General features: G+C 50.5%; 1 protein-coding gene across 2 annotated transcripts in view; it reads right to left on the reverse strand.

Annotated features, from left to right (window-relative positions):
• HAUS7 (HAUS augmin like complex subunit 7) overlaps positions 1 to 16,706 on the reverse strand; it is a 34,503-nt gene extending 17,797 nt beyond the window's left edge. The window contains exons 1-7 of one of the 2 annotated variants that reach the window (XM_053580465.1): positions 16,562 to 16,706; positions 15,560 to 15,675; positions 13,835 to 13,902; positions 11,404 to 11,465; positions 869 to 942; positions 272 to 430; positions 57 to 153 (exon numbers count right to left, since the gene is read on the reverse strand). In XM_053580465.1, coding sequence (XP_053436440.1) covers positions 57 to 153; positions 272 to 430; positions 869 to 942; positions 11,404 to 11,465; positions 13,835 to 13,902; positions 15,560 to 15,675; positions 16,562 to 16,693 — 708 coding nt within the window. In that variant the 5' untranslated portion in view covers positions 16,694 to 16,706. Of the gene's footprint in view, positions 1 to 56; positions 154 to 271; positions 431 to 850; positions 943 to 11,403; positions 11,466 to 13,834; positions 13,903 to 15,559; positions 15,676 to 16,561 lie in introns of both variants that reach the window. The other variant, XM_053580466.1, reaches the window with a different exon arrangement.
• Positions 16,707 to 23,704: the final 6,998 nt, after the last annotated feature.

Here is a 23,704-nt window from a genome sequence, read left to right on the forward strand (position 1 = left end):
GGACACAAAGTGGGCCCCCCCAAGCCTCACCACCCCCAGAAGCTAGCACCCCTCACCTCTAGCCTGAGTGCCTGCAGCTTGGCAGTGCTGTTCTGCAGCTGTCTGGCCAGCTCCACCACTTCCTCCTCCTCAAACCCCACAGAGGGGCTGGCCCTATAGGAAAAGAAGGGGGGACATATCCAGCTCTATGCCACCATGGGCAGAACCAATCAGGGTGGGAGCTGGGACAGGAACCCAGGGCACCACTGCCAAAACCTCATGAAGCACATACCGCTGGCGGTTGTCACTCTGCTCGTCAAGGAGGGGTTGCATGTCCAGGGGCCATGGGTCACATTGGGGGTTCAGGAGCGTCTGCAGGTGGGGGTTGGAGAAGAGCTCCTCAAGCAATGCCTCATTCTTCTCTCTGGTATCCTCGAAGTGCTCCTTTAGGCTGCAAAAGTGGCCCCAGAGTCCCACCATTTGAGGCCTCAGCACTGGCCCAGCAGGCCCCTGGTCCCACGTGGAAGACCCAAAAGGCAGAACAAGACGGGTGGGGAGCCAGGAAAGGGAGCCCCACTACTCTGGGTGTTCACGCACCTCCAGAGTGGCCTGCCCATTTCCTCCCAGGCCTATGCCACTTTCTACTCACACCAGGACCCTGGGAAGCCACCCCTAGCCCACACTCTCCCTGGCCAGCTGATCCCCAAGGGGGCAGTCCCAGCTGGCACCCCCAGCTCCTGGCCCAGTATGTGGCTGCTGCTTCAAGGGAAGTAAGACCCCAGATGCAGACACAACCCTGCCCCACTAGCTCTAGATCTAGGGCCAAGACCAGACTATACAGAGCACCCACCGGGGCCACCCAAACCTTCACCTCGAGCAACTGTAGTACCCAACAGTCAGGCTCCGGACCGCATCCAGCAACTGATCCATGAAGTGCAGCTGCTTCTGGGCACAGGCACAGCCCTAGGCAGGGAAAGCCACACATACTCACTGGCTAAACCTAGGCTGGGCCAAGGCAGCTGTTCCAGGTACCCTTGCCCCACATGCCACCCTCTGTCCCTACCTGGCCACATCTTGGTGTAACCCAGGGACCTTGACCTCAGAGGCTACTGCTGTCAAGGGCTCCCTCCCCAGCCTCCACCTCAGGCTGCAATGATGCCTAGGACCACACTGTGGAACATTCCCAGTGTTGTAGAAATGCACAGGAGTGTGTTTTTATCACAGAGCTAACAGAACAGCTTACTGAGTGGGCATGTGACACACAGCAAGACCTGCTGAAATGGAACACAGCCCACAGTGACCTGATGGTGCCCCATTCCTCGGGGTTATCTCCAGGACAGGGCCAGGAAATAACTTTTGCCTCAATACCCATGTTAGGTGGTACCTTTCTTCCAAAGCCTTTTCACATATTCTCATTCTTTCTATTTTATTTGTCATTATTTTAAAAAATACAAATAATACATGTTATTTATGCAATTAAGTACTTCATTTACTTTGAACATCCTGCTACGAAGCAAACAGTACTATTATTTTTAAAATGAAGAAATCTGAAAACCAGCAGAGCAAAAATGATACTTTGGAATAAACTACAGCTATACTCTGTATACATTCATAAATATGACATATAGGCCGAAAACCAATATAACGAGAATCAGAGACTGGAAACATCTCTTTCAAACTGGAATTTCAGGGAGAGCGCCACTGAAATTAACTAGGTTTTTTTTGCAGTTTTTGGCTGGGGCCAGGTTTGAACCCACCACCTCTGGTATATGGGGCCGGCACCATACTCCTTTGAGCCACAGCCGCCACCCTAAAATTAATTAGCTTTGAAACCTGGGTTGGAAAGTCAGAAAAAAAGAGGGTGGTCAGACTAGGAGTAGAAAGGCACACACACCCCCAGGCTGGCCTGGAAAGATCAGTGCTACTGACCGCACGAGAGTGAAACCTGAGGTAGGACCAAAACTCCATGCAGGGTAGGCAGGAATTCTGACCGGAGCTGGGGGCTGACCTGGTCCCCAGCCCAGCTGGAAGGTGAGTGGGATACCCTCAGACAGCTGCCTAGCCAGGAGGTCAAGGCTCCTCCCTCCTTCCAGAAAAGGATCAGCATTTGGCCTGAGATGCTATGCAGCCTCTCCAATGTAATCTCCTCACTGCCCACACCAGGCATGCACTGCAATTCCGAGGAACACCAGAAAGGACTCACTCAGCCAGTCTCATAGGCAACTCAGCACATGAAGACCCTAAGAAGCAATGACATGGCAAGTTGGCCTTGAGGGCAGAGATGTAAGTGAAGGGGCTGAGGCGACCTTGCTGATATCTCAGGCCCAGGCAGCCCTTGGCTGAGGAGACTTGGGGGCTCTGAAGCACTCATCTCATGGCTGCAGCTGCCTGGCACTTTTAGCAGGCTGGCTCCCCGCTGTGTGACCACATTGACATGGCCTGTGTGCCTCTGGAAGCTTCTTTCAACTCTGTAACCTCAGCCTGCCACTGGCTTCCTGCACCTCCTCATTACCTCATTTTCCCAATCTACCCAACAGACACACTGGCAGGGGAGCTTTGGGGTGGGGAATGGAACAACGTCTAGATAGGAGATAGCCCAGACAGAAACACAAGAGCAGCTGTCACTCAACACCTCACAAAGCCTTGACCCGTGGCCTGGGCTGGAACACCTGTGCCTGTTGACCCCTCCTCAGTGGAAAGCCAGCTCCAACCTGCCCCCACCACCACTCAATGCCCAGGAAGGGGCAGGCAGTCTGCTTAGAGTTCTGCGAGCCTGGGGTCAGGTAGTGACCATGGCACTGAGTCCACCTGGCAGTCCTGGCCTACACTTTCCTGTGAGCTCCCCAAGGCCCTATGCCTGGCCCACAGAGAACCCCTCTGGATCCCCAAGGCCAAGCTGTCTAACACCTGGGGATCCCCACTGACCTCCCTGTGTGGCCATCTCCCCAAAGCCCATGCATGGATTCATCCCACCTGCTCCTCTCTGCCCCTAGCAAAGGGCCAGATGCAAGGACCTCTGAAAAGGTCAGCAGAACAAACCCCCCAGCCTTCCCTAATCTATCCTCAGCAAACCCAGTGGGGTCCTCCCACCTCCTCCACTACTGTCACCACCCCAGCTGGCACCTACACTAGCCTGGGAGCAGCACAGCCTGCCAATGACCCCATCCTTTACATGGCAGCCACAGCTTTCTCTGGAGGACTTAGCAGAAGCAAGTTGGTCCTTGGCTGAAAATGCTCTAGTGGCCATCACCATGTTGAGAATAGCACCCTGCCCAGCCTACTCTATACCCTGCCTCCCAACTCCACTTCAGCCAAACCAGCAGTCCTGGCTGTTTCTTGAACACACCAAGCACAGGCTGCCTCAGGATCTCTGCACCAGGTGTGAGCCTCAGACACTTCTCCTTCCTCAGCGCCCACAGCCTGTGAAGAGCTGTAATGCACATACCATAAGATTCACCCTCAACTTTACAGGTCAGTGGCTGTTAGGCTATGCAGGGTTCTGCAGCCATTACCACAATCACATTTTAGAGCATCATATCACCCCAAAAAGAAGCCTTGTCCCCACTAGCAGTGACTTGCCATCTCCCCTCCCCAGCCCCTGGCCCCACCAATCTTTCTGTCCCTATGGATTTGCCTGTTCCAGAGATTTCATAGAAATGGGATCACCCACTATGTGGCCTTTTGTGACCAGCTGCCTGCACTGAGCATGACGCTTACAAGGATCATGGGTGCTGTAGTGCCCATCAGTAGTCTGTCCTTTGTTATTCCTAATTAGTTCCTCTATTCACCAGTTGATGGGCATTTGGGTTATTTGTCCTTTGGAACCATTATGAATAATACTTCTATGAAGGTTTTGTGTGCACACACGTTTGCAATTCTCTCGCGTCTGTGCCTGGGAGTGGAAGGGCTGTGTCATGCAGGGACTCTACATTTACCCATCAGAGCAGCTGCCAAGTGTCTTCTACAGTGGCTGCACCATTCTCCGCTCCCACTCTCCACCCAACACTGCCATCTCCCTGGGGGGTGTGAAGGAGCATCTCCTGGTGTCTTGGCTTGCATTGCTCTAATGACCAATGACATCAAGCATCTTTTCATGTACTTAGTGGTCATTTGTGCATCTTCTTAACAGACTCTGGATACAAGTCTTTTATCAGACATATGATTTACAACTATTTCCTCCTGTTCTGTAGGCCTTTTACTTTCGTGATGGCGTACTTTAGTGCACCAAAGTTTTTGTTTTAATGAAGTCCAGTTGACCTATTTTTTGTGTTGTGGTGTGTTTTTAGTGTCAAATGACTCTTCAAAACATAATTATGAACTCACGGATTTAAGTACATGGGAACCACTCCATCCACTTCAGTCACTGTGCTTAGGACGCCCAAATCGGCCCCTCGTTGGCCAATGAGGGCTTCTAGTGCTAGTTGGCTCCTGGGTCCCTCAGATGTGACCCTAAATCTCAGCTGGTTGCCTGCTCTCTCCTGTGACATGGTGTTTCTGGCGCAACTAGTACATTTCCTGCCCTGGGCCCACATTACAACTGGGCCATCGTTGTCATAGGGCTTTCCAGGGCACAAGGTGAGGAAATGCACATACATATATATGTATTTCTCAAGTTAAGATATTAGGAGCTTGAAATTCAATTGACATTTCCAATTGAAATTCAGCACTACAAGGCTCGACAAAACCTAATGATCTTACATCTGTACCTCCTTTTTCCCACTCCACTCTGCAACTGCCAGGTATCAATAATACCAACATAATTATCCAATTGCTTTTAGTTTTTATTCCCTAACAAGGAATGAAATTGTGATACGAGCTGCTGCAACATGAACAAACTTTAAAAATATTGTACTCAGTGAAGAAGCCAGTCATAAAAGGCCATATCCTGTAGACTCCTGTGGGGAGTGAATATGGGGTATGGGTCTGGGACTACCTTTCAGAGTGATAAAGATGTTTTGAAACTAGATGGAGACAGTCATTGTACAACAGTGCAAATGCACTAAATGCCACTGAATCGTCTGCTTTAAAGTGGCTTAAACATTGAGTACAGAGTTAGGAAGATGAAAAGGTTCCACAGATGGATGGTGGTGATGGCTACACAGCAATGTCACTGTGCTTAACACCACTAGGCTGCACATTAAAAATGGTTAGTGTAGTACATTTCATGCTATGTGTATCTTTAAAATGTGGGAAGAGCCCTACAGGGTCTGCTGGGAACTCTTTAATATCTAACTTGGTAGACTTTCTGTGATATGCATTTTACCACAATGAAAAGTGTGAAAATAAAAAGCAAGGGCAGGGTGCCAGTCACAGCTAAGACAGAGGAAACCCACCTCCCATAGCTGGACATACACACAGGGCAGGTGTCTTCAGTCTCTGAAAAGCCAAGTCATCAAGGTGGTCAGGGAGGAAGCCAGAATTCAGAGCTAGCCCTCAGACTGGTGGTAAGGGAACCATGCTGCCTCCTCCTGAACCCCTGATGCAAACTCAGCCAGATGACCAGAGGGAGTGTGGCAGCGTACCCTAAAACAGCTCTGGGACAGACTCTCTGGTTAAAAGCCACAAACTCAGACAGAGTGGGGAAAATTCCCTGGGCTTTTTACTCTGCTACCTCAGATCCCAGACCCCAGGCCACATGGTTGGGGGTAGCAACAGCAACAAAAGCACCAGTGACAAAAAACTGCAGAAGCTAGCACTCTGAGGGAGGGAACCCTCCTCTCCTCTCCTGGGCCTACAGTGCCAAAGGCATGGGGCCAAATCCTATTGCTGTTTTTTTCCTTTCTGTCCTCCTACCACCGTGCCACAGTAACAGAAGTGGGTAGTTTACAACTGGAACACCCCAGGAAAAGAGAGCCATATGGAGCAAGAAAGTATCAAAGAGCTAGTGGAAAGGAAAGAGCATCAGAGAGGGAGACCCAAATCTGTTTAGGAACACCAGGGCTCAGCCCCACCCATGCATGGGGATCAGCTCTTGATGGGCACAGCAAAGACTGATTACTAAGCCAGGGAGAGACTGACGCCCAGGTCCCAGCTGACCACTGAGTGGCACACATGTGCGCTAAGGCTTTGGAAACTGCGCAGCGCTGCAGTGCTGGAGCTGCTTGGTCAGAAGGTAGGAAGTAGGCGGAACTTGCTGCTCATACCTAAGCATGTCAAGGGCCTACTGAAGCCCAAGCATCAATATTCTCCATGCAATTTAATAAGACCCACAGTCAAATAGCTAAAATGTCCAGAAAATTACTTGGCACATGAAGAAGCATGAAAATCTCAACTTACATGAGAAAATGACAACCAACAGATGCCAATGAGATGTCACAGATATTACAATGATCTAACAAAAATTTTAAAGCAGCCATTAGAAAAATGCTGGAATAATCGATCACAAACGCTCTTGAAGGAAAAGTTAAAATAGAAAGCATCACAAATAAACTATTAAGACAACAATGACAACTATGTGGAAACTTTAGAACACAAAGATAGTAGAACTGAAACAAAAAACTCACTAAACATGGCCTCTGAGGGACGATGTGTCCCTGTTGGCTCATGGATTCTGAAAAACGTACTACTGGGGTGCTGGACATCAAGAGCAGGGGAGGCTGTGCACGTGGGCACACAGGCTACTCAGGGGAGCTTTCCATACTTTCTGCCCAATGTTGCCGTGGGTCTAAAACTGCTCTCAAAACCTCACTAGATGGGCTCAATAGCACATGGAAGGGACAGAGAAACAAGTCGGTCAACTTGAAAATACATAAACAAAAACCATCCAGTGTAAGTGATAGAGAGAAAAACATTTAAAAACTAGAACCTCACTGGCCTGTGGCACAGTAATAAAAGGTCTACCATCTGTGTCATAGGAGGTCCAAAAGGAGAGGAGCGAAGCATGTGGTGCTGAAAAGACATTTGGGGAAATAATGGCCGAAAATTTCCCAAGGTGTGGAAAGACACAAATGTAGGCCAGGCAAGGTGGTTCACGCCTGTAATCCTAGCACTCTGGGAAATCGAGACAGGTGGATCATTTGAGCTCATGAGTTCAAGATCAGCCTGAGCAAGAATGAGACCCAGTCTCTACTAAAAATAGAAAAACTAGTCAGGCGTGGTGGCAGGCGCCTGTACTCCCAACTACTTAGAAGGCTGAAGCAGGAGGATCGCTTGAGCCCAGAAGTTTGACATTATGGCACTCTACCAAGGGCAACAGAGTGAGATTCTGTCTCAAAAAAATAAAATAAAGAAAAGAAAGACACAAATGTACAGATTTGAGAAGTTGAAGGAATCCTAACAGGAGAAACCCAAAGAAATCTTCCCCCAGAAGCATTATAATCACACTGCTAGCAATTAAAATGAAGAAACAAATCTTTAAAGTAGCGAGAAAAAAAAAATGTGATAAAGGGGGAAATCATTCAAATGACTGCAGATTTTTTTCATTAGAACCTGTGGAGGCCAGAAAGAACTGCCTACCCAGAGTTCTATGTCCAGTGAAAATATCCTTCAGGAAGGAAAGAGAAATAAGACATTCACCAATAAATGAAAACTAACATAATTTGGTCCCAGCAGACCTCCTCTAAAAGAACTGCTAAAGGCAGTTCAGCAGACAGAAGTAAAATGATAACAGAAGGAAGCCTGGAACATCAATAATGAAGGAAGAATAGAATGAAGGATAAAACCACACAATCACTTCAATAGATGCAAAAAAGCAAGTGACAAAATCTAACACCTTTTCACAATAAAAACGCTTAACAATCTAGGGTTACAAGGGAATTTCTTCAACCTGATAAAGGTACCCACAAAAACCTATAGCTAACTTCATAGTCAATAGATGGAAGATTTTTCCTTAAGATCAGGAATAAGACAAGGATATCTGCTCTTACCAGTTCTACTCCACATTACGTTGGAAGTCCTAGCCAAAGCAATCAGACAAGAAAAACAAACAAAAGGCATCCAATTTGGAAAAGAAAACATAAAACTATCTCTATTTGTAGATGACATGATCTTATAAGTAATATATGGAAAATCCTAAGGAATCCACTAAACCATTAAAACTAATAAATAAATTTAGCAAGGTGACAAGATACAAGAATATGCAAAAATCAATTGTATTTCTATATACTAGTAATAAACAATACAAAAATGAAATTAAGAAAATAATTTTAAGAGGCAATAGCCTGTTTTTTTTTTTTTTTTTGTTTGTTTGTTTTTGTAGAGACAGAGTCTTACTCTATGGCCCTCGGTAGAGTGCCGTGGCCTCACACAGCTCACAGCAACCTCCAACTCCTGGGCTTAAGCGATTCTCTTGCCTCAGCCTCCCGAGTAGCTGGGACTACAGGCGCCCGCCACAACGCCCGGCTATTTTTTGGTTGCAGTTCGGCCGAGGCCGGGTTTGAACCCGCCACCCTCGGTATATGGGGCCGGCGCCTTACCGACTGAGCCACAGGCGCCGCCCACAATAGCCTCTTATAGAATAAAATACTTAGGAACAAATTTAACAAAAGAAGAACAAGAGCTGGGCATGGTGACTCATGCCTGTAATCCTAGCACTCTGGGAGGCTGAGGCAGGTAGATTGCTTAAGCTCATGAGTTCTACACCAGCCTGACCAAGAACAAGACCCTATCTCTACTAAAAATAGAAAAAATAGCCAAGTGTTGTGGTGGGCGCCTATAGTCCTCAGCCACGTGGGAGGCTGAGGCAAGAGAATCACTTGAGCCCAAGAGTTTGAGGTTGCTATGAGCTATGACACCATGGCACTCTACCAAGGACAATTAAGTGAGACTCTGTCTCAAAAAAAAAAAAAAAAAAGAAGAAGAAGAAGAAACTAAGACTTGTATACTGAAAGGTACAAAACATCATTACAAGAAATTAAAGAAGACCTAAACAAATGGAAAGGTATGTCTGTTGATGAACCGGAAGACTTAATCTAGTTGATAGCAATACTACCCAAATTGATCAACAGATTCAACGTAATCTCCATCAAAATCCCAGTTAGCTGATTTGCAGAAACTGACAAGCTGATCCTCAAATTCATATGGAATTTCAAGAAGTCCCAAATAGCTAAGACAATCTTGAAAAATAACAAAATTGGAGGACATAATGTCAAAATTTACAAATCTACAGTATTCAAGACAGTGTAGTCCTAGCATAAAGACAGACATACAAAATCAATGAACTAGAATGGAAAGTCCAGAAAAATACCTTCACATTTATGGTCAGTTGATTTTTGAGAAGGCAATGCAATGTGGAAAAATACTCTTGGTGCCAGGACAACTGGATACTCACACCATATGTAAAAAGTAACTAAAAATGGATCAAAGACCTAAATAAAAAAGCTAAGACTATAAAACTCTAAGCAGAAAACACAAGGGTAAATGTCTATGACCTTGGGTTTGTCAATGGATTCATGTATGATACCAAAAGCACAAATGACCAAAGAAAAAGTAGATCAATTGGACTTCATCAAAACTAAAAATGTGTGTGCTCCAAAGGAGACATCAAGAAAATGAAAAGACAATCCACAGGATAGGAGAAAATACTGTACTTGTATTTGCAAATGATTATCTGATGTGACTTATACCCAGAATATATAAAGAACTCAAAAAAAGAAGGGGCTTGGAGTAGAAGCAATGATTGAAAGGTTTGAGAAAATTTTTAGGGGTGATGAAAACGTTCAAAAACTGACTTGGGGTAATGGTTGCAAAATCTACAAATTTACTTTAAGAATCATTGGATGGTGTATTTACAATGAGTGAATTTGTTTTGTTTTGTTTTTGGACACAGAGTCTCACTTTGTCACCCTTGGTAGAGGGCCATGGCGTCATAGCTCACAGCAACCTCAAGCTCTTGGACTCAAGTAATCCTCCTGCCTCAGCCTCTTGAGTAGCTGGACTACAGGCACCCACCACGACCAGCTATTTTTTTTTTTTTTTTTTTGCAGTTTTTGGCCAGGGCTAGGTTTGAACCCACCACGTCTTGCATATAGGGCCAGCGCCCTACTCCTTTGAGCCACAGGCGCCACCCCATGCCCAGCTATTTTCTTTTTTTGTGTGTGGTTTTTGGCCAGGGCTAGGTTTGAACCCGCCACCTCCGGCATATGGGACCGGTGCCCTACTCCTTGAGCCACAGGCACCACCCATGCCTAGCTATTTTCAGAGACAGGGTCTCCCTCTTGCTCAAGCTGGTCTCAAACTCCTGAGCTCTGATGATTCATCTCACCTCGGCCTCCCAGAATGCTGGGATTACAGGCATGAGCCACCACACTGGGTCTTACAATGAGTGTTATTTTATGATATGTAAATTATACATCAATAAAGTTATAAAAATAATTAATCACTACAGTCCATCCCCCCCAAAATGAATTCTTATAATTCAACAATAAAAAGATGAATGAGCCAATTAAAACATGGGCAGAGGACTTGAATATGGACATTTCTCCAAAGCAGAATATATACAGTATAAATGGCCAATAAGCTCACGAAAAGCTCAATATCACTGGTCATCAAGGACATGCAAATCAAAATCATGAGATACCACTTTATACTTTGATTCTATGATGGCTATAATCAAAAAGACAGTACTAAGTATTGTTGAGAATGAGGATAAATTGGAACCCTCCTACATTGCTAGAGAGACTGTAAAATGGTGCAGCCTCTGTGAAAAACTGTTTGGTAGTGGCTCAAAAAATTAAACAGAGTTACCAGAGGACACAGTAATTCTACTCCTGGTTCCCCAAGAGGATTAAAAAGAGGAGGTGTTCAGTCAAAAAGTTATACAAGTATGTTCATAGCAGCATTACTCATAACAATCAAAAAAGCAAAAATAATTATTTCAAAATTCAGAAATGTTAAAAGCCAGGCTGGGGACCCTCTGCCTGGCTTGAGACATGTTAGGGCCAGTTAGGGGCCTCTGTGGAGAAACCCCAGGTAGGCAGCATGTGGAGAAAATGCCTGTGCCCAGGAGGTGGGGGCCTGACTCTGCTGCCATGTGGCCTCAGGTAAGTTGTTACCTCCCCTGCTGCTGAGGGTGGCTGTGAGTTAGGTGCCACAGAGTTAGGTGCAGGGTTGGGGCCGGCACTGGAGGAATACGTACCCCACTGGTACAGTGCTAGACAAGAATACAGTCATCAACCAAGGATAGGACACACTCTCTGTCCCTTTGATCATAATAAGCCAGAGACCTGCCTCTACCTCCATAGTTGCTCTCTCTCCTGGGCGTGGGGATAGCTGGGGTCTGCCCAGGAGAATCCTAGCACTTGGTACCTCAGGGACACCCAGAGAAACAGCCTCCCCAGGCATATGGCCAGCTCCAGGGCCTGTGTAACCTCAACAGCCCTAGGGAAAGAAAATCTTCCAATCCCCATGCTGGCATCACATAGCTCTCCAGCATAGGGCAGAAAGCGTACACGCCCTCTACAGGGACAGTTGGGGGCCCTCTCTTACCTTCAGGATCTCCTGGTCATCTGGTGCACACAGCATCAGCTCATGGCCTAATTTCACCATCTCTGTTGAGGCACAAAAACCCAGTGACTGCCAGCACCCACTTGACCATAATACAACACCAGATACCCCAGAGGTTCACAACATGTGGGGCATCAAGCCTCTCCCAGGAGAGGGTGTCCCTGAAGGCCCAGCACACATGAGGGCAGGACCAGGCTGGCCAAGAAGCAGGTGGAAGACATACCCAGGTGCCAGAGCTGCCTCTTGCTGTGTGACCTGCACTCACTGGCCATCAGTTTCCTCATGTAAAAACAAGGGCTGTACCTAGCGCTCCTCCATGAGCAGGGCTCTCCCTACAGTGTTAGTGGGAGCCAGACCGCTGCCTGAGAGCACAGAGGTCAGAGGCCTTGGGGGGCTAAAGCGAAAGGAACCACCATTCACACCTGCTGATGTCCTAATGGTCTTGCATGTCACCATCTCCTATCATCTTGCCAGCAGCCCTAGCAGGTGGCCCTTGTTTCCATTTCACACTTGGGGAACCTGAATTCCCGTGTGGTGCAGGGGCCTTCCAGGCACATCTTGCAAGGGTGCCTAGGTCATTTTCCAGGTAACTGCCTGGTACACAGAGAAAATTCAGGACTTGGAGCCAGGAAGCCTGGGACTGTTACCAGCCCCAACTCTGCATCTAACTCTGGGGCAAGTCAAGTCCCTTGAGACAGGCCCTTCTCCAACCCCTACGTGCCTCAACAACGTAACAGGCACAGCCCTGCATGGCATGTGCTTGGGAAGGCACTGCAAAGAGTAAGCAGAGTGTGTGGGGCACTCAGTAACCCGCACAGACGACACAAATGCAGTCTCTCTCAAGCAAGCCCGCCCACCCACAGCCCTTAACCCCAAATCCTCATGACAGACAACAAGTCTAGCCAACCTTCCCCTCACTCTGAATTCAGGATCCAGCCAGTGTTCCCCTCCACTGCCCCCAAACTTTCGCTTGGATCAGCTACTCCAAGAGCTGCACCACTGTCCCTGCCTCCGCCCAGGGTACCTACTCTTAGCACAGTGGGCCCGGGGTGCTATTAAACCCAACACCAGGCAGCACCCTGCCTCAGAGTAAAAGCCAAAGCCCTTCATGACCCACAAGGCCCAGCCTGATCCTCCCCAACGTCTCCTGACCTACCCCCTTGCTTTCTACTCCATGAGCCACATGGCCTCCTAGCTGGTTCTCAAAGATGCCAAACACAAGTCCACCTCAGGCCCTGAACACTAGCCTTCCCCCCATGTGCCTGGCTCACTTCCTCCCTTCCTGCCACCTATGTCAGCAATACCAGCCTTACCCCAAGCCACCTGGCTGTTTACAGTGCTTCTCACCATCTGGCTCTTCCTGCTCCCTTTGTTCATCACCTGTCCCTCCCAGTGGGCACATAAGCTCTGGAAAGGCAGCACAATTCGCTGCTATACCCCCAACATCCAAAACAGTGACTTGCATACAGCATGTGCTCTTTTAATACCCTATCAGTTGAGTCGAGAACTATCCTAACCCCTACTTGTCCTGGTTTCTCTCACACACTCTGATAAGATAAGCAAGATGGGTTTTTCAAGCTCACTTTACAGAAAAGGAAAATAAGGCCAGGAAGGGTGAAGTCAAGGCTGTGGCTGGACTAGGGGCCAGCCTGAGGCCCAAGGCCAAGGTCAACACGTCTGTCTGTGTTAGGCCATCTTATGGCCTCTGCGTGGTCCCACCAAATGGCAAGTTAAAAGACACAACAGCTTCAGAGACAAGGACAGCACTTCTGTGTGGCCCAAGTCGGCCTACTGACAAAGATACTACATCCAGTTCTTCCAGCCCAGTTCAGCTGCAGGGAGGAGTGTCCTTGATGCAGCAAGGGCATGGATCAGGGCTCCAGGGTACAGTTTGTCCACCCTGACGTGGTTAGAACAGAGGCACATGAAAAACTGGACCTTTGAAATTCCATTGACTTTTGGACACATCACTGAGAAAGTGAAAAGTTATTCACTAATGTTTGTTACCAGGTTGAGAATGGTTTCCACCAGGAAATGATGGCAAAGAAGAGTAACAAGACAAGCAGGTACAGAGCATCAAGCATGCTCCCAGGAACATGCAGAGGTGTAAGCACGTGCCAGGGAGATAGGGAGACAGAGCTACCAGAAGTGCTGGCAACAATCACTGTATCTGCCTCCCAAGGCTGCAGAGCACAGACATGCTCTTGGTCCCTATGAGAGGAGCTCTTCCACTCACTATTCCTAGAGTCAGGGGCCCCTAATTGTAGAAGGCTCTAGCAACATCCACAGAGTGTACACCACACAAAAGAAAACACCCGTCTGGCAGTAAATTCACTACAACTCAGGAAACCTATAAAGCTCAGAACTGCCCAGAATTTGCCCGCAAATTCCACACTCCCATAACAAAACCTACCTTGGATCTTCACCTCTGCCGGGGCCCTCTTCAGTGAGCTAAACTTGTCCTGCAAGGTGGGACAGACCCTGTGGGAAACAGCAAAGCCAGTCAGGCCCGAGGAGGCAGGAGAATCCCACCCACAACCCCATCCAGACACTTGCTCTAAAGAGTGACTTGCTTGTGTATGTGCTAAGCACCACTTTAACAGGGTTAATTTTATGTTAATTTCACTCCATAAATTCTCACAGAAAAACATTTCAAAAAGTTTACATCAGAAATGTGCACTGAATACTGAAATAAAAATCCTTCTCATAGTTAACAAAAAAAAGACATCACCACACACAGGAAAGAGGAACTCCTCAGCACTCAGCTCTTTCCTGAAATGGTGGCACTAGCTGGCTTTCAGCATGCCAACGAGGCCTCTGGCCCTGGCCCCAGGCTGCCATCTGCTCCTCCCAGCCAGAGTGCACCCCACCACCAGCTCCTGGCAGATGTGGCCTCCCATGGGTAGCCTGTAGCCACCTTGGTGTCTCTCTGTCTCAGGGGGGCCCAGACAGGGTCCTTCTACTGGGCTCTCACCTCCCAGATCACAGGCTTTCCATTCTGTATTGCTGGGAGTTAATGCAGTGGCTGCTTAGTGTCTAATGAATGAACAACCTCACCTCTCATAGCAGGATACTCTGCCATTAATGAATGCCAATACCTAGCTCTTTCCGAAGAAGGGTCAAACACACAAGCCAGCCCCATTTCTGTAAATAAGGTTTTATTGGCATGCATCCCTGCCCATCCCTCCATGTGCTGTCTATGGCTATTTTTCTGCTATAATGGCAGAGCTGAGTGGTTGTAACAGAAACTGACAATGTTGATTGGCCCTTTGCATAAAAGGTTTACTGAGCCCTGCTTTATGCCATTTGGGGGTTCCCGCTGTGATAGACCCTATGGCCACAGTCCTAGCTATTCACCTTGGCATGGTACAGCCCTGCCCTAACAGCAGCACACAGATACACATGACAGGGGCCACTTGCAAGCATCTTGCCTTAAGAGCATTCTGGTGGACACAGTGGGTTCCAGACTTAGGCTGCACAGAAGTTAGGAAGTCTTGCCATGCATGCCCAGACATGTTATAAGCCACACACAGCTTGAGCCTCCCTCCAAGGACACACAGTCCAACTGCTGCAACCCAGCCCTGAACTCCATGCCTGGTGTAACACTGAGGCCCTGGTGATGTCCCTCTCCAGGGAGCTGCTGAGGCCTCAGGCTCTTGCTAGTGAGCCCTGGGAGCTTGACAACATGAAAGCCCACCCCACCGCCATGCAGAAAAAGAGGCTCTTTCCATGGAGTTGCTAGAGCCTGGGATTCACCCTCCCATGGCCTTGGCTGTCACTCCTGCACTGCAAAGCCTGACCCTCAGCTTCCTAGCCTGAGGCTAAGAGTACTAAAGTAGGGCATTTCCAAACTGGTAGTTAAAGCAAGGAAAATGCTCCAAAGCCCAGCTCAGCACTGCAGCGAGGACGTGGATGAACTCATCCAACAATGTCAGGAGCTACTTTGCCCCCAACCGGAGCGTGGCTTGGTAGCCAGCACTTCCCACCTAACGTGCTGCTGTCAGGGTGGCTGAGCCAGGGTACAGAGCCTTCTGGGAGGATAGCTACTCACTGAAACCACAAACCCCAACCTCCCCAGGTGGGCTGGATGGTGCCAGTGTATACCCCAGGTGGCCAGAGGAAGAAAGCAGGGCATTACCGTATACACATCCACTCCAGGATCTCCAAGCGGTATTTCGAGGGGCTACATAGCAGTTCCTGAATCGTCTTTGGTTCTGTGATATACAGACCCTCTAGGAAGGGGCAGTTTAGTTCCTAAGCAAGGAAAGGGCATGCCAAAAGGTTTAGTAAGCACAACCAGTGAAGGGTCCTCATGTGCTTCTGCAAGCTTTCATAACCCCTTCCTTCAGACACATCCTGCAGCCCAGCATCCCTCATGCTCTCCTTGCATCTTGCCAAGAGTTCACAGCCTCTCATTATCAAACCCACACCTCCTGCAGCCTGCGTCCCCATGCCTTCAATTGGGTTCCCTCTGAGCTGTTGTGGCAGCAGGCCCTAGGAGCAATAGCTAGGACATCACATCTAGGCTCCCAGACAGAGGGAGAGAGGGAGCACAGAGCCTGTCTTGAAAGGGTGGGGATGAGGTGGGGCTAGCAGAGTGGGGGGGAAGCAGAGATGGAGGCCAAGGGGGAGGATGAGGCCTGGGGTGTAGGAGAGGTAAGGCGGGGCAGAGGGAGGGACGAGTGGGCAAAAGGGACCTGAGACAGCCCCCTGAAGTTAAGGACCTGGCTTCCCCACTGCTGCGTTGAGGGGTTTTGGAGCCCACCCCTGGCATCTGACGCCAAGCCCCGTCTCGCTGACTTGACAGAGTAGCACTGAACACTGCCCATCTGTCCCCCAAGACCCTGCAAACTCCTTGAGGCCAGGGCACCCAGCCTGAGTCTTGCAGACTTCCATGAGTGGTGCTGGCCTCAACTACCAGGCATGGTGGGCGGAGACGGCAAGAGCGAAGGCCTGGGGCACCTCCAAGAGCAAAGATGGATGCTCCACAAGCAACCTCATGCTGCAGGGTAACAAGGCGCAGCCAGGACCTGCGACAGAAGCAGCGTGGCGCCGCCGCTTCCGCAGCAAACCCGCCCGAGCTTCGGGCAGGGCCCTCCCCAGCCCCCCATCCAGGGTAGCTTCCCTGGGCCTGCAGCACCTTCAGCTTCCCGAACACCTCCACAGCCGCCTTGAACACACTGTAGTCGCCCTCGTCCTCGTAGTACCAGTCGTTGCTACCGTCGCCGCCGCCGCCGCCGCCGTAGCCGCCGCCAGCAGCCTGCCCGGCCATGTTTCCCGCTCCCAGCCGCGGCCCGCCCACGCCCCGCTTCACGTGCAGGCCCGCCTGCCAATCACGAGCCGGCGCTCTTCCGGCCCACCCTCCTGGGCCGAGAGGCGGGGCCACTGGCCGGTCTTCCTATTGGGCTGCGGCTCGGCGGGTGCGGACGCTGGGACTCCCACTCAGGCTTTGGACCCAGGGGGCGGGCCACAGGGAGCTCACGCCTTAGTTAGAAGGAAGTTCTCCGCAGCCCGCCTTGCTTACGTAGCCCCTGGCAGGATGAAGACACGTCGAGGCGATATTTGTCCAGGTGGGGGCGCTCCTACCTCGCTCTGATGTTCCTAGGTCACAGCTTAGGGGATCCTGGTCCCCGGGAGGATGAAGGGGAAACTTGGATGCAGAACGGAACTGGGACTTCAGCGCCAGGCTGTGTCTCCTGTTTAATATGCTCACGCCTTAGTTACAGGGAAGTTCCTTGAATTCAAATTCTGTCCCTGGTCATTAGTTGTGTGATTTTGCTTCAGTTACCTACCCTGTCTGTGCCTCCTTGCCCTCACCTACTGGGGATAATGAAAGCACCCATCTCATTGGGTTGCTAATGAGGATGGCATGAGATAATAATTCCTATAAGCTGGGCATGGTGGCCCACACCTGTAATTACAGCACTTTGGGAGCCAGAAGTAGGAGGATTGCTTGAGCCCAGGAATTCAAGACCATCCTAGGCAACACAGTGAAACCCAATCTCTACCAAAAAATTTAAAAATTAGCAAGGGGTGGTGGTGCACACCTGTAGTACTGGCTTTAGGGGAGGCTGAGGCAGGAAGATTGCTTGAGCCTAGGAGCTCAAGGCTGCAGTGAGCTATGATCACACCACTCCAGTCTGGGCAACAGAGCAAGGCCCTGTCTCTAAAATAACAACATAAATTAATTTCTATGAAATACCTAGGACAGTGCCTAGCCTGTAAAAGCACCACATAAATGCTCACTATTATCGTCATGCTGGGCCCTGCCCTCCTTACTCCTAACCCCCAGTCTATCTGTGGCTCCTTCCTGCCCTGTCCACTTACAAATTTCTTTGCATCTCTCAGGCCTTTCAAACTCAATAAATCTGGAATGAAATTTGTCATCCGCTCCCCACACACACATTCTAAGCCCTCAACTCACTGAGTGCCCCCCTACTGGAACTGCTGATTGGGCAAGGCCTGAGTTGCTGGAGGATCCCTTGTGGTCAGGAGCTATGACCAGACTCTGTCTCCCTCTGTGCCTGCCCTGCCATCTCCTGGGGCTAGGGGGTTGGAAGGCAAGTCTAGTCAGGGAGACCCAGGGACCTGCTAGGAGGCCACTTAAGTCATCCACATGACAGGATTTAGCTATGCCCTGGGAGAAGCAGTGGGCAGGATCTGGAATAACAGGAAAGGACCTCAGTCCAACCTTGGGAGACCCTGATACAGGCCCTACTAAGGTGGGATGGGGCCTGGCTCCCTATTGAATGCTCTGACAACATGAAGCCTCCAAACTTGAGCTGAAGGGACCTGGACTGAAGAAGGGCCAAAAGCCCTAGCCCAGGGACCCAGCCACCTGCAAAGCACCTTATGGCCCCTCTCTACCCTTCCACATGGCTGCTGCCTTGGGCCCTTCTAAAAGCTACAGGTTGGCTGAAGTTTGGGGGGGTTAAGCTTTTTTCTCTCTTTTTCTGTCTTTGTTTTTCTTTCTTTCTTTTTAGAAAATTTCATTTCAATCACAGTCCCAGCTCAGACATTCAAATTCTTGTGGGTTTTCTGTGGATCTTTCCTAGGCCTGGGGAATTTGGCGGGAGAAACCACGGCAGTGTGGCAGCCTCCCCTCCCTCCCCATATCCTCTGCCCATGAGGATTGAGCAGAAACCAGCCTCTGTGTATTCTGGAAGAGTATCTCCCTCCTCCACCCAGCTCCATGGAGCCAGTACTCTTAGCAGGCCTTTTCCCAACTCAGCAGTGCTGTCTATGGCACAGGGACATGTCCTTAAGGGGAGAAGGCCTCTTGAGAGGTCATGCAGACTATCACCCAACATGGAGGACCTCTCAGTCATCCCTGAGGCCATGGAGATGGCTGCTGAAGACATTCCCTGCTCACACCACCCTGAATTGTAGCACCTCTGAGACATCTTCCACCGGAAAAGCTGGAGGCTGCTGTGGGACAAAGGGTGCTGGGCCTCTTGGGAAGCAGGAAAGAAGGGGCCCAGCATCAGGAGTTTCTAGAAATGTGGGCTCAAGCTCAATATAAGGAAGCACTTCTCCCAGAAAGCACTGCCTAAACACCAGCTGAAAAAAATAAATGAATAAATCAACACCAACACCAACTGACTGCATAGAGAGGAAGAGAGTTCCCTGTCTTGGAAGGTGTGCAAGCCCAGGGAGGTGGGCAGGGATATGGATCTGTGGATTCCAACAATAGGGAAGGGGAGGAAAATCTCTAAGGGGCATTTTAGCCCAGAGACCCTGGGTTCTATGAGGAAGGCCTTGATGGGTCAGGAGCCAAAATGGGGCTGAAGGACCTGAAACTGGGGAATTAGGGGGAGGCCATGGAGCCCTAGGCAGACTTGCATGTCACATGCAGCAAGAGCCAACCTCCTGGTCATGGGAGAAACTCAGCCATGGGTCCCAGCAGTGCCTTAGCCATGGGTTGGTGCTTGGAAAACAGATAGGAAATGAGACCAGCTGACAGACAGTCACTACCCCCATTGTGCCAGCGATGAGCTAGTGGGCAGTGAAGGTATGTTAGGCCCCTCAATTTGTGCAGTGGACGTGGAAATTACAGCCAAGCAGTGGGTTCACTGAATCAGTTGGCCTTCCTTCCCTGCAGCGAGCATGGGAATAAGAGAAAGTCCTCAGGAGCACCTCGGCCCCAGTGTTCACATTGCTTTTAGCAGAAGACCACAGGATACAGTGAGAATCTTACCTAGGACCCCCAGTAGATACCACTGATCAAAGGAAGCCAGAGTCCAGGGGCTTTTCTGTCCACCAAGGAGTCAGCTTGGCTTCCACTGCATCTGACAGGGGTTGAAGTTAGACCTGAGGAAGCACCCCTTCCCCTGGAGGTCACGGGCACGGGGAGGAATGTGCTGTCTGAGTCCAACCCCTTCCTGGGGCCACATCAACTCCTGGCCCTGAACAGGGAGCCTGAGCACCCTCCACTCCACTCCACTCCAGAAGTTCCCCAGTAAGTGCAGAGAACACCAAATTCAGGCTGTTGAAGAAAAGGCAAGTGAGGGAGTGTGTGGGAGAGAGATTGGTTTCAGGAAGAGAATTCAGTGGTGGGACAACATGGCAATGCCTGACATGGGATATGTGGGGGAGAGATGAGGCAGGGGATGATGCTAGGCTGAGGATGGCCGAGTGTGGGATTCTCCCCAGGCAAGGCCAGGAAGCTGCCTCCTCCTCCCCTCCCTCTCCCTGCCCCTCTCCTCTTCTTCGACCTTCCTTTCTCTCCTCCTCCTCCTCCTCACTCGGCCTCTTTCTCCCCTGCTCCCGAGCCACCATGCAGGCACCTGCCTTGCAGCCAGCCCACACCATCTGGCCAGCCAGGAGTCCACTCAGAATCCAACTCTCCACACAGATGGAAGGAAGGGTGGAGAACATGTTAAGTGCGGGGCCTTGAAAACGAAACTAGGAAGAACCCCAAGCTGAAGAGACCTCAAACGTTCATGTGGGCAATGAGACCCAATGGGTGCCCAGAGAAAGAATGACACTGACTTTCCCTGAGGTGGCTGTCACTCACTTGCCGTGAGTCCTGGGGACTGGCCTGGCTAAGCACACAATACTGGCATCCCATTAGGTCCAGAGGACTCTAGAGCTGCCACTGTGGGCCCTGCAGTAGTGGGCCTGCCATCGCTGTAAGCCTGGGAGAGTCTTGTGGTCTCTGATTTTAACTCTGGATGAACAAGTGTCAACCTAGGATGTGACTGAAAATTGTTGAAAATTGTGTCTAGAATGTTGTCATCCTACGCCTCTATGTCCACCTTGAAGGTTTATTGCCGTATGAGAATGGGGATGCTCCAATGGGACTTTGGCCTCCTCTTCCTGTCACTTCTAGTCCTGGTGCCAGGGAAAGGACTGTGGCAATGAAGTCAGTGCCACCTTCACACCCCATAAGGCCCCTGCCCTGGGCTTCCTGCTTCAGGGCACTACCTTCACTTCATGTAGTTGAGGGACCCTAACAGCCACCACCTCCCCCTCACCCCAGGGTGCACAGTCCAGCACCTTGGTGGGACCTGCCAGGGTCCCCAGAGCCAGTGCACTGTCTCGCCCCTAGGGCAGATTTTGCTCTAGGCCTGAGGCATCTGTGAGGCATATGGGCAGAGCCTGGCCAAGTCAGGAGAAGCAGGAGCTGAGGGGCCTTCCTCTGTCCTCCTGCTCAAGGTCCCCTAAATGGGAGGAGACAGGCTGGGACCCCCGGGACCTCATGCCCTAGCCTCCTTCCTTGTACCAGCCTGAGTGCATGCGGTGGGGGTGGGGGCCCAGCCGGCAAAGGAAAAACGGCTGGCGCACCCCTCCGCAGGGAGACACTCAGGTCTAGACGGCTTGGCAAGGCCAGCAGAGCTGAGTCACATGCGTCTGGAGCTGGAGACATGGCCCCAGGACCGGAACATGGATATGCCCGCTCAGAAGGCCGGCCGTGGGAGGGGCACTCAGCCTGGCCCTCTCCCCCAACCCCAGCTGGGCCTGAGCTCAGGTTTCTGCCCAGCCTCTGGCCCCATCCTGAGGCCTTCAATGCCTGCAGGGAGTCAGGAGGAGCTCACGATATTGGCAGGAACAAATTAGAATTCCAAGCGGGGAAGCTGGCCCACATGTTCCCCATCGCCGCCATGGCCCTGCTCCCTGTGGGCCAACTCTGTCTGCATGTCACCTCTGCAGTCCACCTTCCAATGGACACCCTCCCCAGGGACACTCACAGCCAGCCACTGAAGGCCCAGTGTCCTCCATTTTGGTGGGCAGTGCACCCTACTCCCCTCCTCTGGTGTGTTCCCTGCTCAGAACAGCATCTGTGAGAAATGTTTAATTGCAACCAGATCCTCTGAAGTTTCAATGGCATTAAAACAAAGATGCGTTTCCTCTAGGGAAGGGTTATTGGCAACAGGAAGAGGGCATAGAAAGTTTGGCTTTTTTCTTCTCAAAGATTTTAGGGGGAAAAGGCCCCCGCCCCTTCATTGAGGTACAAGGTAATGGTGTGAACAGGTGCCCTGAGAGACCCCATGTGCCCACAGGGGCAGACACAGTAACCCTCTACACTTGTGCACATGCACCGCTGTCAGCTTTACTCAGACAACATCTGGAAAGCTCAAGAATGAGTCTGTTCCCTTCCTCTGGGGGTCACCCCAAGGGTGTGTCCTTGGCTGCTGAACCACTGTCCTGCCTTGGGCCCTGGCAAAAGGGCTGAAACATAGTAGGTGTTCCATGCACCTATCAGTGTCACACTTCCCTATACATGGTAGGAGAGCAGAAACAGACCGTGGCCCTGAGCTCCAGACACACATGCAGAACTACCTTCTAGATGTCAGCTTGGCTGTCTAACAACCAGTGTCACAGTCCAGCTCTTGTTGGATACGAGGCTGGCTCACTCCTTCCACCACATTCTGACACCCCCCCCACCCTGGGCCAGCCACTGTCCCCTCTCCCTTGAATGACTCAGCTGCCTCCACAAGGGCTTCACCTCCTGCCCTCATGCCCCTAGTCAGTCTGCTCCACCCCACAGCCTGAGGGACCCCTTTATCATGTAAGTTCAGTCATGTGGCTCCTCTGATTCCTTCAAAGGCAAAGGCAGTTGGCCTGCCACCCTTCCACCCTCTCAGCAAGCTGGCCCTCCTGCCATCTCATGGCCTGCTCCACCAAACCGGTCCCCTCGCTGTTTCTTAAATTGGGGCTAACCCCTTTCTCACCACAGGACCTTTGCACTGGTCATCACTCCTTTCTGGAGGACTCTTTACTGAGGTTCTTTTTGCCTGACTACCTCCTCTTCATTCACTCCCCCACCCACTCTCACAGTACTCATCTGATCCCCTTCTTTTTGATGGGGGGACTGTGAGCAAAAAAGCCATTCTCCAGTCCTCCCTTGATGAGAGGCAAGCTCTCAGCTATGCAGCTCTGAACAAGCTGAGGGACAGAGTCTCAAGGTGAAGAAGGTATATGTGTGCGCACACACGCGTGCATGTATGTGTGTGGGGAGCAGGCCACATGGAAGGGAAGGGGAGGAGAAAACAGGGGAAGAAAAGGAGCACGAGGCTCAGTGTCTGTAGCTCAAGCAGCTAGGGTGCCAGCCACATACACCAGCTCGGGCCTGCCAAACAACAATGACTACTACAACCAAAAAATAACTGGGCATTGTGGCGGGTGCCTGTAGTCCCAGCTACGTGGGAGGCTGAGGCAAGAGAATCGCATAAGCCCAAGAGTTTGAGGTTGCTGTGAGCTATGACACTACGGCACTCTACCAAAGGTGACATAGTGAGACTCTGTCCCCCCCACCAAAAAAAAAAGGAGAAGGAATCCCTTCTTTGCCCGGAAAATCCTGGGGATTGTGCAGCTAGAAGCAACCTAGATATCTAACACATCTTTTCTGGACCCCTTCTGGCTGTCAGATTCTAGAGCTTTCTAAGGAGCCTATGTCCACCATATTGAGATGGGGAGACTGAGGCACTGAGGAGTGACACTTGTTCCCAAGATCACATGGCCAGTCAGTCCTAGCAGAGCTGGGAACCTAAAACTCTTTCCAGCAACCCCCAGGCTATGCCCTATTCCTGGAAAATCCCAACTCCCCTCCCACCCTCTGCTCCAGACACTGGGCTCAGGATTACTGTTGGCCGGGGGCCCTGCCTGTCTCAGCACAAGTCCATCACTGAGCTCTTAGGGGCAGGGGGAGGCTAAGACAGAAACTTTCTGGGAGCCTCTGGTTCTGCTGAACCCACCCAAAGGCTAACTCTGCTCTGTGGGGTTCCTTCAAGGTCCCCACAATGTCAGGATGCCCTGAGACTAGACAGAGTAGGTGACAGGA

The sequence above is a fragment of the Nycticebus coucang genome, chromosome X (assembly GCF_027406575.1).
Source record: "Nycticebus coucang isolate mNycCou1 chromosome X, mNycCou1.pri, whole genome shotgun sequence".
NCBI classification, from domain to species: Eukaryota; Metazoa; Chordata; class Mammalia; order Primates; family Lorisidae; genus Nycticebus; species Nycticebus coucang.